This window comes from Pleurodeles waltl, chromosome 3_1 (assembly GCF_031143425.1).
Source record: "Pleurodeles waltl isolate 20211129_DDA chromosome 3_1, aPleWal1.hap1.20221129, whole genome shotgun sequence".
Lineage (NCBI taxonomy): Eukaryota > Metazoa > Chordata > Amphibia > Caudata > Salamandridae > Pleurodeles > Pleurodeles waltl.
This window is the reverse complement of record NC_090440.1, coordinates 377,079,629-377,097,941: the sequence shown is the minus strand read 5'-3', so window position 1 is coordinate 377,097,941 and position 18,313 is coordinate 377,079,629. Positions and strand designations below refer to the sequence as shown.

The 18,313-nt window shown below is 47.9% G+C and overlaps 1 protein-coding gene across 1 annotated transcript in view; it reads right to left on the bottom strand.

Moving 5' to 3' along the window:
• TM6SF1 (transmembrane 6 superfamily member 1) overlaps window positions 1–18,313 on the bottom strand; it is a 546,630-nt gene that overhangs the window by 116,929 nt on the left and 411,388 nt on the right. The window contains exon 10 of the mRNA XM_069222564.1: window positions 3,938–4,163. Within this exon, the coding sequence (XP_069078665.1) occupies window positions 3,972–4,163 (192 nt within the window). The 3' untranslated portion in view covers window positions 3,938–3,971. The remainder of the gene's footprint in view (window positions 1–3,937; window positions 4,164–18,313) is intronic.

Sequence of the window (18,313 nt, the reverse complement as noted above, 5' to 3'; positions counted from 1 at the left end):
GGCATTAATGGAGTGATCTCAGGTTTATTATGACCTATAATTTACGGGCCTCCAAAAATCAGCGAGACTTTCAACAAACACTGTCATACTTTATCCTTAGCACTTCATTGACTAATCCTGATTTGCTCACCTACCACAGGCCAAAGTACCCTTGGTATTCCTTTACAAGAAGGTATGTTAAAAAAAAACACAAATTTTAGTTGATTGAACGTCCAAGGAAATTTAAATAAAATGTGAGAATTTGTATGGAAAACTTGCAATGATATTGATTCATACGAAGTACCTACTTCTAAAACAAAATGTAACATAAGAATACCCTTCCATGCAAACGGGATCACACTAAGGGTCATGTTTACTAAGGCTTCGCGTAACACGCGGCAGCAAGCAAAATTGCTGTGTGGCTTGAAAGAGACAGAGCAGAAATTTGCCATATCTACTAAGATATGATGCACTTCTACTCCCTCCGTATGCTCAGGAACCGAAGCTGCCTAGCACCAACACAGGCACTCTTGCACTTTGCTGCAAGGCTGCTTGTGTTATCAGCAGTATTGTTTTGGTGCAGGAAGGAGTACCATCCTGCACAAAACCAATCTTTAAAGGCATGTTCTTTTTTCTATAGAAAAGGAAGTAATGAGTAGAAAAAAATTATTTCTCCTCATTAGCCAGGAGTCTGGGATGTGCATCATTATGGTGCTATCACAGGTTTATTGGCCTTAGTAGATCTGAGATTGCCTCAAAATCCATGGGTGTATGCAAGGGAACACCCATGCTCCACCCATAGAACACCTTGTCGATGCAAGGTATCTCTATGCTCTGCCTTGGGTTACTTTTTTATGTCGAGCATATCAGTGTGCATGCCCTGCTTTTCCGGCGTATTGGAGTCTATGAGAGCTTTTAACCACACCCACCACACACCAGCCTACTTGAACCACCATGTCTCCTTCCATACCCCCGCCAAATCCCTCTGCTCTGCCCAGATGGCCCTGGCCACCATCCCTTGCATCTGCAAAACCACCGCAGGAGGACGATCTTTCACCTACATTGCAGCAAAGAGCTGGAACAACCTCCCCCTGCACCTCAGACAAAGCCCGTCACTCACCATCTTGAGGAAGAACCTCATGACGTGGCTCTTCGGATGAGGCCCTCCCCTCCCCCCAGTGCCTTGAGATCCTCATAGGTGAGTAGCCACGCTTTACACATACTGATTGATTGACTGACCCATCACTATCACTTGTTCATAGACTTGGCTTTCTAAAATCCTTTGTTATCATTGGTAAATGTTTACGTTTGTCCCTCTTTGAGGCAGTTTTGTTACCACCTTGCAGACTGAACCTGTTACATGGATAATTGCATGACTGGCAATATGCTTGACTGCGAGTGAACTTCTTATTCCTTTTGTATCTCTCCTTCACACTCATGGCGCTTTGAATCGGCTCACTTAAGTCAACTGTTTTGCTTTTCACTTTCAATTTATGTGGCAAGAAAAGTCCAGTTAGGAATGTACAACGCTAATAGCTCTAACTTGAGTAAACGTGAGACAAAAGTCACAAAGGCATGGCAATTCGGCCCTTTTGTGGCTTTGAAAATCTCTACTAATATTTTGTGTTTTAGCTGCACAAAAAAAGTGGCACAGCCATGGCACAAAATGTTAATAAGTCTGCCCCTGAATACGTATTGCTAAGTCCATGTTCCAAACCATATATTAGTAGTACAATGTTTCTTGTGAAAAAAAATACCGGAACATGAGGGTAGAAAGAAACAAAGACACAAATTATCCATCCGGTTGCTGAGCATTTTGCAAATGTACACGCAGAAAGTATGCAGCAAGCTTGTCAATCAATCAATCAATCAATCAATCAATCTAACATTTGTAAAGCGAGCTACTCACCCGCTAGGGTCTCAAGGCACTGAAAAAGGGGTGGTGGGGTGGAAAGGATCTGCTACTGCTCGAATAGCCAGGTCTTGAGGTGTTTCCTGAATGTCAGGAGGTCCTGGGTCTGTCGTAGGTGGACGGGGAGGGTGTTCCAGATCTTGGCGGCGAGGTGGGAAAAGGATCTGCCGCCGGCTGTCGTTCGATAGATGCGAGGGAAGGCGGCGAGGGCAAGCTTGGCGGAGCAGAGCTGGCGGACGGGAGCATGGAAGGTGAGTCGCTCGTTGAGGTAGACAGGGCTCGTGTTGTGAAGAGCTTTGTGGGCGTGAATGAGGAGTTTGAAGGTGATCCTCTTGGTAACTGGAAGCCAGTGTAGGACTCTGAGGTGGGCTGAGATGTGGTTGTGGCGTGGGATGTTGAGGATGAGGCATGCAGAGGCGTTCTGGATGCGTTGGAGTTTCTTCTGGAGCTTGGCTGTTGTTCCTGCATAGAGAGCGTTGCCGTAGTCCAGTCTGCTGCTGACAAGGGCATGGGTGACAGTCCTTCTTGTTTCGATGGCGATCCATCTGAAGATCTTGCGAAGCAGGCAGAGGGTGTTGAAGCAGGAAGATGAAACGGCGTTGACTTGATGGGTCATGGCGCGCGATGAGTCCAGGATAAAGCCTAGATTGCGTGTGTGGGTGGTGGATGTAGATGCGGTTCCTATGGTGCCTGGCCACCAGGAGTCATCCCATGCAGAGAGGTTAGAGACGAGGATGAGGATCTCTGTCTTTTCTGAGTTAAGTTTGAGGCTGCTCTTCTCCATCCAGTTTGCGATGGCATGTAGTCAGTCGTGGAGGTTGGTTTTGGCGGTGGCGGTGGCGGGGTCTTTGGTGAGTGAGAGGATCAGCTGGGTGTCGTCGACGTAGGAGACGATGTTGAGGTTGTGGGATCTGACGATGTTGACGAGCGGTGCCATGTCTACATTATGCTGTGAGGAAAATAAGCACACTTTCTCTGGCAATATTATTTTCATCTAAAAACATTAGATGTTCAGCTAAAAGCTTTTTTGTGAAATCTGCAAATTATGATAATTATGCGGCAATATTCATCATTACGTTATAAACGATGTAGTCACAGAGGGTCTGCTTAAAAATAGATCAACTCAGGCCGGTATTGGTTGCATTCAATTCTTTTCTACAATTGTGTTACGAACGACTGTTACAAAGCATTGTTTTACAGGTGGACAGTTCCTTGCAATACTTATTACTGTAAACGGACCAAAGATCTATTCTTGAGCAAGTCTGGTCAGGTTGTTTTAAAACGGCTTCAAATTCTCTCCATCGAGCTGCTTCTCAGGTGACATTTTGCAACAACAACCCTGAATGTCTGAACTCACATTATGGCCTGGGTTCTAATCCAGGGCCTAGCAAGGTCTGACTGAGCAGAATTCCTGACTATTACCTCCATAATTCTTCTCATTTAAACCTATGCCAGTCTGATCATTTGCTGACAAATGTGGCTGAGAACGCACTATTCTGGCCACATTTGCTTTTTACAATTTACTGCTAAGGGAACTTCCCAACACTTGCTTGGAAGGGCCGGGCTCACTTGATTTTCATGTGGGGTTCACTGGTTACTAAAAAATTGTAACTTGAGCCACCACCTAAGGGGCTGGGCACTCATGCTTAGCAGGTATCTACAACATACCCAAAATGTCTGTAGAAAGTGCATATGGTTAATTTCTTACTTGTAGTATTTAGTTCCTAAACCGTATTGATTATACAGACCCTCATTCCAAGATGCCTATCAAGAGTTTAGGTGGAAGCCCTCCGACGACTGTTTTGGGGTTAAAGTTAAGCAGGCCACTATTACAGACAGCTTATTAGATCACCACTAACATGGGGAAATACGATGTAGTGACTAGAAGGATTATTTTAAGGATATTAATTTTCCAAGTATCAATGTAGCCAACCCCGTGTCTAGTATTTATATGGCAAAACTGCCATATCCATGTATTTATAAATGTATATATTTCATTTACAATTTATGCTACAGTATACCATGTTAAATATAGGTGTCTCTTACATTATTAAGAGGAGTAAGGAAAGTCTGCTTCCAGTTACTCGGCTTTCGCATTTTCCTTTGCTTTGATGAAAAACTCGGGCCTGTTGACACATCTGTAAGCCAGGCACTGTGGCAGGAGTCCATACAGTATGTTTATTGATAGAAAGACCAGTTTCGCCTCCTGTGGAACTCTGTAGATGTAGGGCGTTCTTGCATGAAGAGAGGCACCAATATGGGAAAACTGAGCCTGCGTACGAGAACACAAAATGGCGTCGGTACAAAGTACATATTATACTGAGGGTATAATAACAACAGCAGTGTTTTGTTATACATTTCAAATGGACATATGTCCGTTATCATAACCATCCCAAATGCCAGCTATTACCCATGTTCCATATCACAACAATTTCAATAGTGAAATGTATTTTTATGATACATTATTATTGTTATTAGCTACCTGCACAGATAAGCAGACTGAGGGGCATATTTATACTATGTTTGTGCTGAATTTGTGTCATTTTATTTAGCGCAAATTCAGTGCAAACTGCGCTCCATATTTATATTTTGGCGCAATCAGAGTTAGTGTCATTTTTTGGAGGCGCCAAGACACCTTGCGTCAATGATATGCAAGGTAGGTGTACCCGTCCAAAAAATGCCACCAACCCCCTAGCGCCATATTTTACTCCTGATGCAAAAATGACGCACAACTAAGTAGCGGAGTGAAAAATTGATGTTAAAATTTTAACGCCTGGGTCAGACCATGTGTTAAAATGAGGCCCACACACCACTAGTTAAGGAAAACTCACAGAAGCAACATTGGCAACCCACAGGACAAGATGGAAGTGTTACTGCTCCAGCTTGGGACACGTCGCAGAGGACAGCAACCACGGCACCTCCCTCCACCACCACTGCAGCAACCACAAGCACCACCACGGCACCCACAAAGCCAGTGCAGAAGGCAGGAGAGGATATTCTGGAACAGGACAACCCTCCGTGGCCCCAGAGAACAAGACCTCATCAGGACTTACCATCTCAACCGGTAGTCCATGCCACGCCTGCTGCACCCCATTGAGCCAGATATCACAGCCAGGCTGCAAACACCACATAGCATACCACCTGTCACAAAGCTGCTAGCTGTCCTGCACATGCTGGCATCTGGCTCATTCCAGACAATGGGTGCACTGGTTGCTGGTGTGTCACAGCCATCTTTCTCGGTCTTCCTACCAAAGTTATTAGATGCAATCATCTCCCTGACACCCCACCACATCTGCTTCCCCAATACCCAGCAAATGCAGCAAGAGACCAAACAAGGCTTTTACCAAATTGCTGGGTTTCTGCATGTGCTGGGTGCATGGACTGCACCCATGTCCGACTTGTCCCACCTGCAGCAACAGAACACTTATACAGAAACTGGAAACATATGCATTTCATAAATATTCAGGACATAGTGGACCGCAGTGGGCTGTTTATGAACTTTGTAGCCAAGTATCCTGGTAGAATCCATGACGCCTACATATTCAGGCACTGCTTGATCAACAAACGCTTCCAGGATGGCCAATATGGCAATGGCCTACTCGTGGGTAAGTCAGCAAACCTAGCAAAATACACACAACGCACCAACACATAACGACCATGCTGTAGTCCACACAATTGTGCACATTAAAAACACATACACCCACATGTACGTTACACACCCACACCTTAACAGGCACACCACGTGAAGGGCAGGTGGAGATATGTCCCCTTTGCTAACTGTCCACAAACCACTACAATTACCCACAGGTTGGATACTAAATACACTTCACACACACATTACACCAAACAAAGAATAGCTCAGCAATGTCAACAAGTAAAGTAAGTCACACATAGGCACAGCCCCATTGAAATCATGCTGTACAAGTCTCTGGAAGAACATACATCAAATGCCAGACAACTGGTGCCAATACCAACTACATCTCATCTACACATACCTGACTTACCTGTAGTGTGTACATACATCTGCCTGATGCATTGGGTCACATGCATAGGAGAACCAAATTACCGTCTATTACATACCATGTGCCAGCTTCATGAGAAATGGTATCACACCTACTGTAGTGCCACCTCACATACACCACTTACTGACCCCCTAACACCATCATGTCTGTACCGTAGACAATAAATAGTCCACCATGGGGCAGAGTCACTGTCAAACAGTGAAGATCATCAATGCCATAGTGGGACCCTGTAGAGTAACTTACATGCACTGTGGTAAGGGACACATTTGTAAAATAGCTGTGCCCCTTCCCTTTGCAGGCACTGTGCATATGTTGACAGTATAAATTCTGATTCATGTATTGGAAGCTAGGAGATACACTTGTACCAATGTTGATCATCCTGAAACAATGGGATAAACACCGTGCACACCTGATGGCTGGCAAAAACACCAGCTGCCACTCAAGATCACTAAGGGCCATATGTAAGAGCTCCTAGTGCCATTGTCATGCTCTGCACTGTATGTACAAGGTGGTGGCTGCCCACACTTTTGTGACTTGATGCCCCTTCCCATGCAGCACTTTGCGTGGAAGGGGCGTGCAATGTGTGTTGCTGTAGGTGTGGCACAGCAAGACACATAGCATGGTGACGCTGCCCCGGATGTAGGTGTTTCCTAAAACCTGAGGCAGTGCCAACATCAAACACTACCCCAGGGGTGGCGTTTCGAGTTTGCAATAAGGAAAAGTACTTTGATTTGTCCTCATATGAATGTGTCACTTGTGCGTGCTGCATACTGTTGCACACATAGAAAGAGCATATTGCCCATGAAGATAATTTAGGTTTAGGAAGGTGTCCCTTCCTGCACAGATTTAATCTTCCCGACAGGGCAGCCCTTGAAGCACCCTGGTGCGAGGTTGGCAGTGTTGGTGCACGGCTGCATATTTAGTGCCAGGACAGGGGACAACAAAGGTTTGTCTTGTAACATATTACACACGATGCATTCCTGCATGGTGAAAATTACGCAGCACATCGCTGCCAATTTAGGAGCTGTGTTGCGCTTTGTCATTTACCTTAAAATATGGGCCTAAGTGTTGCACTGCATCTGTACCACCTCATGGCAAAATGGCTGGGATAGCCAGGCTTTTTGGGGCTACTAAGTTGTCTCCACATCTGACACCATTGTGGTGCAAGGATGTGTCAGGTCCCCTCTAGAAATAGTACACTTCTGCAAAGATGCACTACACAACACATGGTATATACATACTGAGCATCAATTAGGAATCCTAATTGTTAGAAATGGGGTCTTTGGTTGGGAGTGAGGTTAGCCCCTTTCCAAGCAAGGACTGAAGCCAACCCGCCAATTGACCACTCCTTCCGCCATGGCTGTAGCAGCCGCCGGGTGGGAGATAACCAAGATCCAGGGGGTCTTCCAGCAGGGGACGGGTTGCTGCTACTGCCACCAGCGCCCGCCAGCAAAACACTGCTAGGCCGTATTATTTTTTATAATCTCCTTCTACACCCCGACCCGGCATCTCCGCTCTGCCGATCTCGCCCTTGTAAACCTTCCCACATGTCCGCAGAACTACAACTGGCGGTAGATCATTTTCGCACCTCGCCGCCAAAACGTGGAACACTCTTCCCACCCACCTGCACCAGACCAAAGACCTCCGTATATCAGTTAGAGAGAGTCTTAGGAAATTACATAGGTTACCAGTGGCGCAGCGTGTCCAGTTTAAGTCGCTCTGTCTTACTTTTAAGGCAGTTCATGGAATAGGACCACGGTACCTGACTTCCAGACTCCTCCTGCATGTACCTAAAAGAAGCTTGAGGTCTTCCCTAGCTCACTTGATTCAGGTCCCTCGCACACATAAAGCCAAAAAGGGAGACAAAGCTTTTACAGTAGCTGCAGCCAGAGGATGGAACTCTCTCCCACAGAATATTAGGCAAGAATCAGGTTATATGAAATTTAGGAAAATGGTGAAAACTTGGCTCTCTCCTCGTTATTTTTTTTGGTACATCAAGATCAGGGTCTTTGATTTAGTTTGTTTCAGTTTCTTCTATTGGATGTTTTTCTATCTTCATTATTTCTGTTATTTTTCTTATCCTCTGTCTATTTTTTACTACGTGCTTTCTTCCCAGCGCTTCGATGCTCTTTGAGTAGGAACGCGCTTTATAAATCTCAAATTACATTACATTACATTACCTTCAGGAAACTTCTCAAGACCTGGCTGTTCGAGCAGTAGCAGCACCTCCCTTCCTTCTGCCCCCTCCCCTCCTTAGCGCGTTGAGACCCTCACGGGTGAGTAGTGCATTTTTACAAATTCCTGATTGATTGATTGATAGTACGGCTGGCGGTGGTCTACTGGAGTGACGCTGCTGGTGGTAGCAGAGCCACCTTACCACCTAGCACAGCCATCCGATAGTATGGCCACAGCCAGATTTCCGCCCTTCTTGTGGCGGAAATCCAGCTGTTGTCATAATATGGCGGATGGCTGGTAGCTGCAGTGACGGTCTTTTGGCGGCCGTCGTCGCAGCAGTAGGCGGTTTTTACCACCGATATCATAATGAGGGCCTAAGAGTCTTCATTCTTAGAAAACAGTGAGAATGATGTTGTTACACAAAGTACCTGGTTACCGTCAAAAATAAAGCCGCACAGGCAAATGTGCATCAGAAGAGTCAGCGATGCATTGATTCCTTACTCGTAAGTGAGGCCGTGCATCGTTTCCTTCTTCGGTCAGGTCGGCGATGCATCATTTTTCTCCCTCGCAAGAGAGTGATGGGTCAATTTCTGGACGGGCACCTCATGCCGCGTAGAGTCGGGTTGACTTGGACTTCAACAACAGGAGGCAAGCTCAGTTCAAGCCCTTGGCGATTCTTCATAAGCAGGAATGCACAACAAAGTCCAGTCTTTGTCCCCTTTCAGAGGCAGAAGCAGAAACTGCAGGATAGCCCAACAAAGCACAGTCATAGGCAGGGGCAGCTCTTCTTCTCTTCTCCTTGGCAGAGATTCCGTTGAATCCAGAAGTGGTCTAAATTTCAGGGGTTTTCAGTCCACTACTTATACTCCTTTCTGCCTTTGAAGTTGGCAAACTTCAGAGAAAAGTCTCTCTTGTTTGTAAGATCCTGTCTTGCCGAGGCCAGGCCCCAGACACACACCAGGGGGTTGGAGACTGTATTGTGTTAGGGCAGGCACAGCCCTTTCAGGTGTGACTGACCACTTCTCCCCTCCCTTCCAGCACAGATGGCTCATCAGGATATGCAGGCTACACCCCAGCTCCCTTTGTGTCACTGTTTAGAGGAGAGGTGCAAACAGCCCAACTGTCAAACTGACCCAGGCTAGGAATCCACAAACAGGCAGAGTCACAGAATGGTTTAAGCAAGAACATGCCTACTTTCTAAAAGTGGAATTTTCAAACACACAATCTAAAAACAAACTTTACTAAAAGATGTATTTTTAAATTGTATGTTCAGAGACCCTAAACTCCATATTCCTATCCGCTCCCAAAGGGAATATGCACTTTAATAATATTTAAAGGCAGCCCCCATGTTTACCTATGAGAGGGATAGGCCTTTCACAGTTAAAGCCGAATTTAGCAGTATTTCACTGTCAGGACATATAAAACACATTAGTATATGTTCTACCTTAAACATACACTGCACCCTGCCCATGGGCTACCTAGGGCCTACCTTAGGGGTGCCTTACATGTATAAAAAGGGAAGGTTTAGGTCTGGCAAGTGGGTACGCATGCCAAGTCGAATTGGCAGTTTAAAAGTCTGAGCCATGTTTACAGGGCTACTAATGTGGATGGCACAACCAGTGCTATGAGCCCATTAGTAGCATTTGATTTACAGGCCCTGGGCACTTCTAGTGCACATTACTAGGGATGTACTAGTAAATCAAATACGCCAACCATGGGTAAGCCAATGTACACATATAATTTATACAGGGAACATTTACACTTTAGCGCTGGTCAGCAGTCGTAACGTGTCCAGAGCAAACAAAACAGCAAAAACAGAGTCCAGCACACAGAAACAACTTGGGAAGTAGAGGCAAAAAGTTAGGTGAGACAATGCCAATGATGTTGAGTCTATCGCATGTCCCCCCAGCAGAAAGTGGGGAGTAACTATCCAACCTCATGGGAGTTCTCATCATTAAGGTGGAAGAATCTGGACAGACCATCAGCATTGGCGTGGTCGGTGCCAGGGCGGTGTTCCACTGTAAAGTCCATTCCCTGTAGGGAGATGGACCACCTCAACAATTTGGGATTCTCACCCCTCATCTGCATTAGCCATCTGAGGGCCCTGGGTCTGTCTGAACCCAGAGGTGAGCCCCAAACAAGTAGGGTCTTAGCTTCTTCAGTGCCCAGACCACAGCAAAAGCTTCACGCTCCATTGCACTCCAACTACGTTCCCTGGGAAGTAACCTCCTGCTAATGAAGTCTTCAGGTTGATCTAGGCCCTCTTCATTAAGTTGTGAGAGTACTGCTCCAATCCCATGTTCTGAGGCGTCTGTTTGCACAACAAATTCCTTGGAATGGCCAGATGCCTTCAGCACAGATACTGTGCACATGGCAGCCTTCAGAGCATCAAAAGCTGTCTGGCAAGACTCAATCCAGTACACATTTCTGGGCTGCTTTTTGGAAGTTACCTCATTCAAGGGAGCAACAATTGTGTCATACCCCTTGGCAAACCTCTTATATTATCCAGTGACACCTAAAAAGGCTCTCATCTCAGTCTGGGTCTTGTGGGCTCCCAAGCCAGAATGGTTTAATTTTTGGCTGAAGGGGTGCACCTGGCCACTCCCCAACTGGTGTCCCACGTACACCACAGAACCCTGCCCTATTTGGCACTTGCTTGCCTTCATAGTGAGGTCTGCCTTCTGCAGGGCCTCCAACACTTTACAGAGGTGTTTCAAGTGTTCCTCCCATGTGGAACTAAAGACAGCAATGTCATCCAGGTAGGCTGCACTGAAATCATCCATCCCAGCTAACACCTGGTTGACCAACCTCTGAAAGGTGGTAGGGGCATTCTTCATCCCAAAGGACATCACCCTAAACTGGTAGGGCCCATCTGGTGTGGAGAATGCAGACCTCTCCTTAGCTCCCTCAGTCAGGGTGATCTACCAGTCCCCAGAGATAAGATCAAACGTTCTTAGGTACTTGGGAGCTCCCAACCAGTCAATGAGCAGATGAGCTCGGGGGATGAGGTGCATGTCAGTCTCAGTTACTACATTGAGTCCCCGGTAATCCACACAGAACCGGAGTTCTGGAGTGGCACCAGGAGCAGCAGGCTTTGGGACCAAAACCACAGGGCTGGCCCAAGGGCTGCTGGAAAACTCAATAACTCCCAACGCTAACATTTTAGAAACTTCCACTTCAATGTTAGCCCTTACCCTGTCAGTCACTCTGTAAACTATGGGCCTCATTATGACCCTGGCGGGCGGCGGAGGCCGCCCGCCAGGATCCCGCCCTCCAAATTACCGCGCCGCGGTCAAAAGACCGCGGCGGGTATTACGAGTTTTCCCCTGGGCTGGCGGGCGGTTCCAGTAAAACCGCCCGCCAGCCCAGGGGAAAACGACCTTCCCACGAGGATGCCGGCTCGTAATCGAGCCGGCGGAGTGGGAAGGTGCGACGGGTGCAGTGGCACCCGTCGCGTATTTCAGTGTCTGCAAGGCAGACACTGAAATACTTTTCGGGGCCCTCTTACGGGGGCCCCTGCCGTGCCCATGCCATTGGCATGGGCACGGCAGGGGCCCCCAGGGGCCCCGCGACACCCCCTACCGCCATCCTGTTCATGGCGGCTTTCCCGCCATGAACTGGATGGCGGTAGGGGGGGTCAGAATCCTCATGGCTGCGGAGCGCGCACCGCAGCCATGGAGGATTCCAAAGAGCAGCGGAAAGTCAGCGGGAGCCCGCTGACTTTCCGCTTCTGACCGCGGCTGAACCGCCGCGGTCAGAATGCTCATTGGAGCACCGCCAGCCTGTTGGCGGTGCTCCCGTGGTCGGTGGCCCTGGCGGCCACCGGCCGCCAGGGTCAGAATGACCCTCTATGTGTTTAACAGGAGGACTGTCCCCAGTGTGTACATCGTGTGTACACAAGTGTGTGACCCCTGAGATCAGGAAGAACAGTGAGGCGAACTGACCCAACACGTGGCAACAGTGCCTCTGCAACTTCGGGGTCAGGGAGGGGGAGATGATAACTCCCTCCACAGACCCATTTTTTTCTCCAGCAGACAAGAGGTCAGGAAGAGGCTCACTCTCTTCTTCCACCCCATCATCTGTTGCTCGGAGCATGGACAATTCAGTCTGCTCAATGTGTGGTTTGAGCCGGTTCACATGCAGGACCCTCAAGGGGTTCCTGGGAGTCTACAAGTCGACCAGGTAGGTGACTTCACTCTTGCGCTCCACCACCTCGAATGGCCCAGTCCACTTGTCCTGGAGCACCCTAGGCTCCACTGGTGCCGTCACCAACACTTTCTGAGCAGGTTGAAACTCGACCATAGTGGCACTCCGGTCATACCAGCGTTTCATGTCTTCCTGGCTTGCTTCCAGGTTCTCTTATGCGAGAGCTATGAGGCGGGCAGTCTAGTTTCTCAGAGCCAGAATGTAACTGAATACATCCTGGTGGGGTTAATTAAGCGCTTTCTCCGAAGTTTCCTTGACCAGACTTAAAGGTCGCTTCAGAAGGTGGCCATACAACAGCTCAAAGGATTAAAGCCAAATCCTTTTTGAGGCACCTCCCTGTAAGCAAATAGAAGGCATGGCAAGAGGGCCTCCTACTCCCGCCTCAAGGGCTCTGACAGGCCCATTATCATGCCCTTCAAAGTGCAGTTGAATCTCTCAACCAGACCATTGCTTTTGGTGTGGTAGGGTGTGGTGAACTTGTACTTTAGCCCACACACCCTCCACAGAGACCTCATATAAGTTGATATGAAGTTGGTACCCCTATCGGACACCACCTCCTTGGGGAAAACCATGTGGGTAAAAACCCCTATCAAGGCATGGCCCACAACAGGGGCAGTGATCGATCTCAAAGGAATGGCTTCTGGGTACCAGGTAGCATGGTCCACCAAGACCAGGATAAACCTGTTGCCCATGGCTGTCTTGGGAACCAGAGGCCCCAAAATGTCAATACCAACCCTTTCAAAGGGGGTACTAACCACAGGGAAAGGTTGTAGGGAAGCCATGTATTTCCTCCCACTCTTGCCACTTGCCTGACAAGTTGGTCAAGACTTGCAATGAGCATCCGAGTGCCTGCGCATTAGGGGCCAGTAAAAGTTGGTGACAAGCCATTCAAAGGCCTTGTCCTGTCCCCAAAGTCCAGCTAAAGGCACATCATGAGCCAGACCCAGTAGGAAGGCTCTGAAGCACTGGTGTACCACCAGCACACGGGCTGACCCAGGCTCAGGAACCGTAGGCTCACTATATAGGAGGCCAACCTCCCAGTAAATCAAATGTTATTCTGGCTCCTTGCCAGATGCCTGGTCTGCAGCCTGCCATCACAAACCCTCCAGAGTAGGGCATGTTTTTTGTGCCTCACAGAATGCCTTCCTGGTGCCCCCCCCTTCCTGCTGCCACTGTGACAACTCAGGGACCTCACCCAGTTCAGCCACCTGTTCCCATGTAGGCTCCAGGGCCTCCCCCTTAGGCTCAGCCTCCTCCTGGACCGTGGGAACTTCTGGGGCCAGTTTCCCGCACCCCTTGCCCTTCCTACTTCTGGCAGACACCTGGGACACTCTTTCAGGCTCCAGGGTCTCCTGATCACCCTGATGGGCTGCCATAGAACGGGTGGACACACAGCCCCACCGTGGCAGACCCAGCATTTCCAAGTGTGACCTGAATTCCACCTCCTGCCAAGGGGAATCCTCCAGGTCATTGCCAAGCAAACAATCTACAGGCATGATTAGACTCACAGCTACCTTCAAGGAACCTGAGACCCCGCCATTCAAGGGAACATGCGCCACTCCGCACAGGCACTCTGAGTTGTCCACCGCAACTACATGGTGAAGTACAGTGGGATCTATCTGCACTTCAGACACCAGGTGACTCCTCACTGTAGTCACACTGGTTCCTGTGTCTCTCAGAGCCTCCACCCTCTGTCCATTGATGGTCACCCACCGTCTGTACCTCTTAGTGTTATCAGGCACGAGTGTCCTCTGGACCATCTCACTGTCCCCTAGCGAGACAAGGGTCATCTCAGCTGGCTCCCACCAACCTGGAACCAACTCCTTCCCAAGGCCTACACTGGCAAAACCCTGTGACTGAGCACCAGTGGGTGGCGGTGTCCACTTGAGACATTTGGGGTCCCCCCTCATGTGACCATCCTGATCACATGCAAAGCACTTGTAGGGACTCTTCTCTGTAGGTTTCCCCTTTAGAGAACTCCCCCTGTTTACCCTTACCCCCCCACGTCTATTGATGGGGAGAATGCCCACCCTTGGTATGGTCTCCCCCATAACTTTTTTGGACCGTGGTGCTTTCCCAATGGTCCGCTTCCTGCGCAAGCTTCCTGGGGTCAGTCAGCTTGCTGTCAATTAGGTTATGGCACAGCTCTGGAAAACATAATCTGTACAAGTACTCCCAAGCAATCAAATTGTGAATCCCCTCATACATTGTTACCTTACTGCCCTTCACCCAACCATCCAGTGACCTGCAAAAAGACTCAACACATTCCAACCATGTTTGGGATTCCTACTTCTCATAGTACCTAAACTTGTCCTTATACTGATCAGGGGTGTGACCATACCTAGTGATCAGGGCGTCCTTCATGGTAGGGTAAGTGAGCTCCTGGGGATCCCCTAAGGATGTCAGAGTATCTCTTCCCTCTACCTCGAAGTGCTTCAACAAACCCGCCCCCCAATTGGCTTCAGAGACCAGATTTATATGGAGAGCAGACTCATACACCTTAAACCACAACAGTATGTCATCCTCCCTCTTGTAATCCTTCACAAGGTCCTTGATGATGTGCACCCTTCTCTCAGGCTGCACTGTGTTATTTCTGCCACCATCCCTACTACAGTGGCTCCTCTGATCCAGCTCCCTCAAGCTGAGCTCATGAGCCAACAATAACTTTTTCTCTTCTATGGCTATCCTCATTTTCTCCAACTCCAACTGGTGAGCCCTCTCTGCCTGTCTCTCTTGCAACTCTCTAGGAGTCAGACCCTTGGATGACACACTGCTACCTGCCCTGGAGACCCTCTATCTGGACAAAACAGGCCCAGTCACTACACCACTGTGAATGGATTGCCCTTCCTCCTCCTCCTCCTCTGTGTGCCCTTCAGCTTCCTTGGCTGTTACCCAGGCCCTCAGTGTCTTCTGCAGCTCCTCCTTCCTGGCAGAGCCCTTAAGGTTTTTGCAGAACTGCCTCAACTATATACCTCTCCAGTTTCCCTAAATCAAAAACACCTCCAGCTGATGCATCTCCAGATTGAGATATGATGAAGAGTTAAAAGTGCAAAATTCCAAAGGTAGAAAAAGAAGTTCCCAAATGGAGTTCAAACGTAAATAAAGGATTACCACAAATAGAAGTAGGGAAACATAAAAAAAGAGAAAAAAGCAAAAATCACAAGGGCAAGTAGTATGTGGTCATGTAATGGTCTACACTTGAAAACAGTAGTGCACACTCAATCACTATGTCAAGTACCGATATAAGTCCAATCGCAACCGGTGATCACCAATGTTAAAAATGGGGTCTTTGGTTGGCAGTCAAGTTACCCCCTGTCGAAGTAGGGACCCTCACTCTAGTCAGGGTAAAGCAGAATCATCCTCAGTTAACCCCCCACTCACCTCCTTGGTAGCTTGGTATGAGCAGGCAGGCTTAACTTCAGAAGCAAGGTGTAAAGTATTTGTACCAACACACAGTAGCTCAGTGAAAACACTACAAAAATACACAACAGAGGTTTAGAAACATAGATAATATTTATCTAAAAAAAAAGACCAAAACAACCAAAATCCAACATACACAAGTCAAATTATGAATTTACGAAGCAAAACAGTCTTAAATCCTTTAGAAAACAGTGAGAACGTTGTTAGCGTACAAAAGTACCTAAGTAGCGTCAAAAATAAAGCTGCATGGCTGAGCATGCATTGGAAAAGGCCATCCCTGCGTTGATTTCCCACTTGCAAGCGAGAACGTGCATTGTTCCTCCACCGGTCGGGTCGACGTGCATCGTTTCTTCTCTCCCGCAAGAGAGCGATGCGCTGATTCCGGACGGGCACCTCGGGTCTGGGCAGGCTTTGTATTGATTTTCCGCGCCCAGTGATATCGTGTCGAAATCCGGTTGCACGGTGTCAAGAAACCAGGCTGTTTGGGGGTTTGCAGCCTTAACAGCAGCCGCTGCAGGTGTTGCGCGTTGTTTCTCCAGCCGCATTGCATCAATCTCCCAGCCGCGATGCAGGTGGACCAAATGCTGGCAAAGAGAAGTCTTTGTTGTCCCTGAGACTGCAACAACAGGAGGCAGCTCAGTTCAAGCCCTTGGAGATTCTTCACCAGTGGGAAGTCACACAAAAGTCAGTCTTTATCCTCTCTCAGGTAGAAGCAGCTACTGCAGGCCAACCCAGCAAAGCACAGTCGCAGGCAAAGGGGCAGTACTCCTCCTCCAGCTCTCCAGGTCTTCTCCTTGGCAGAGGTTCTTCTTGGTACCAGAAGTAATCTGATTTTCAGGGGCTTTGAGTGCTCTTCTTATACCCCTTTCTGCCTTTGACGTAGGCCTACTTCAAAGAAAAGTCTCTGTTGTTTTCATGATCCTGCCTTGCTCAGGTCAGGCCCCAGACACACACTAAGGGGTTCGAGACTGCATTGTGTGAGGGCAGGCACAGCCCTTTCAGATGTAAGTGACCACTCCTCCCCTCCCCTCAGCCCAGATGGCCCATCAGGATATGCAGGCTACACCCCAGCTCCCTTTGTGTCACTGTCTAGAGGAGAGGTGCAAACAGCCCAACTGTCAAACTCACCCAGACAGGGAATCCACAAACAAGCAGAGTCACAGAATGGTTTCAGCAAGAAAATGCATACTTTCTAAAAGTGGCATTTTCAAACATACAATCTGAAAACGAACTTCACAAAAATATGTATTTTTAAATTGTGAATTCAGAGACCCCAAATTCCATATGTCGATATGCTCCCAAAGGGAATCTGCACGTTAATCATTTTAAAAGGCAGCCCCCATGTTAACCTATGAGAGAGATAGGCCTTGCAACAGTGAAAACAGAATTTGGCAGTATTACACTGTCAGGACATAGAAACCACATAAGTACATGTCCCACCATTAACATACACTGCACCCTACCCATGGGGCTACCTAGGGCCTACCTTAGGGGTGCCTTACATATATAAAAAGGGAAGGTTTACACCTGGCAAGTGGGTACACTTGCCAAGTCGAATTGGCAGTTTAAAACTGCACTCACAGACACTGCAGTGGCAGTGAGCCATGTTTACCGGGATGCTAATGTGGGTGGAACAACCAGTGCTACAGGCCCACTAGTAGCATTTGATTTACAGGCCCTGGGCACTTCTAGTGCACTTTACTAGGGACCTACTAGTAAATTAAATATGCCAATCATGGATAAGCCAATGTACACATATAATTTATACAGCTAACACTTACACTTTAGTACTGGTCAGCAGTGGTAAAGTGTCCGGAGCAAACAAAACATCAAAAACAGAGTACAGCACACAGAAATAACCCAGGAAGTAGAGGCAAAAAGTTAGGAGGGACCATGCCAATGATGCCATGTCTAACAAGGAGAACACCCTCCTGCACAAAAACTATTTTCAAATGTGATTTGCTCTTTCTCTGCGTGTTGCAGAATGCAGAACGCATAAAAAGAAGAAACAAGAGGATATGACATTTCTCCTCATTGCACCCTGCGAACACCACCCCTGGCGTGGGGTTAGCCAAATTTGCTTTGACTCAGGTGTAAGTAGGCTCAAATATCTGGGGTAGCGTAATAAACTGCAATGGATGTTGCTGTGGCACATCCACAGCAATTCCCATTGCATTTAAGCGCAGTCACAGATTTACAGATCTGCTTACACCAAAGGCAGTGCCAAATTCTGCACACAACCCAAGGGGGAGTCTTAGCAACGCACAATAAGGATAAAAGCTCTTCTACTATCCTCCGTTTTGGATCTTTCAATGGGTGATGCATTAGGCAGCACACATCTAAATTATATAAGCTCTTTGTCGGTTACTTTATTGTATTGGAAGGTGTCCCTTCCTGCACAAAATCAATCTCCCCCTCAACGCAGCCATCTTTGCACCGTGGGGCAAGGGTTTCTGGATTTACAAATGTAAGCAGCATATGCCCAGGCATAGGTGACAACACAGGGGTGCCCCATATTGGATTTAATTTGGCGCAACCCTGTGTTGTTAGGAAGGCCGAGGACTGGGCTGCCAATTTTCTCCCAGCATGGCGCTCCGTC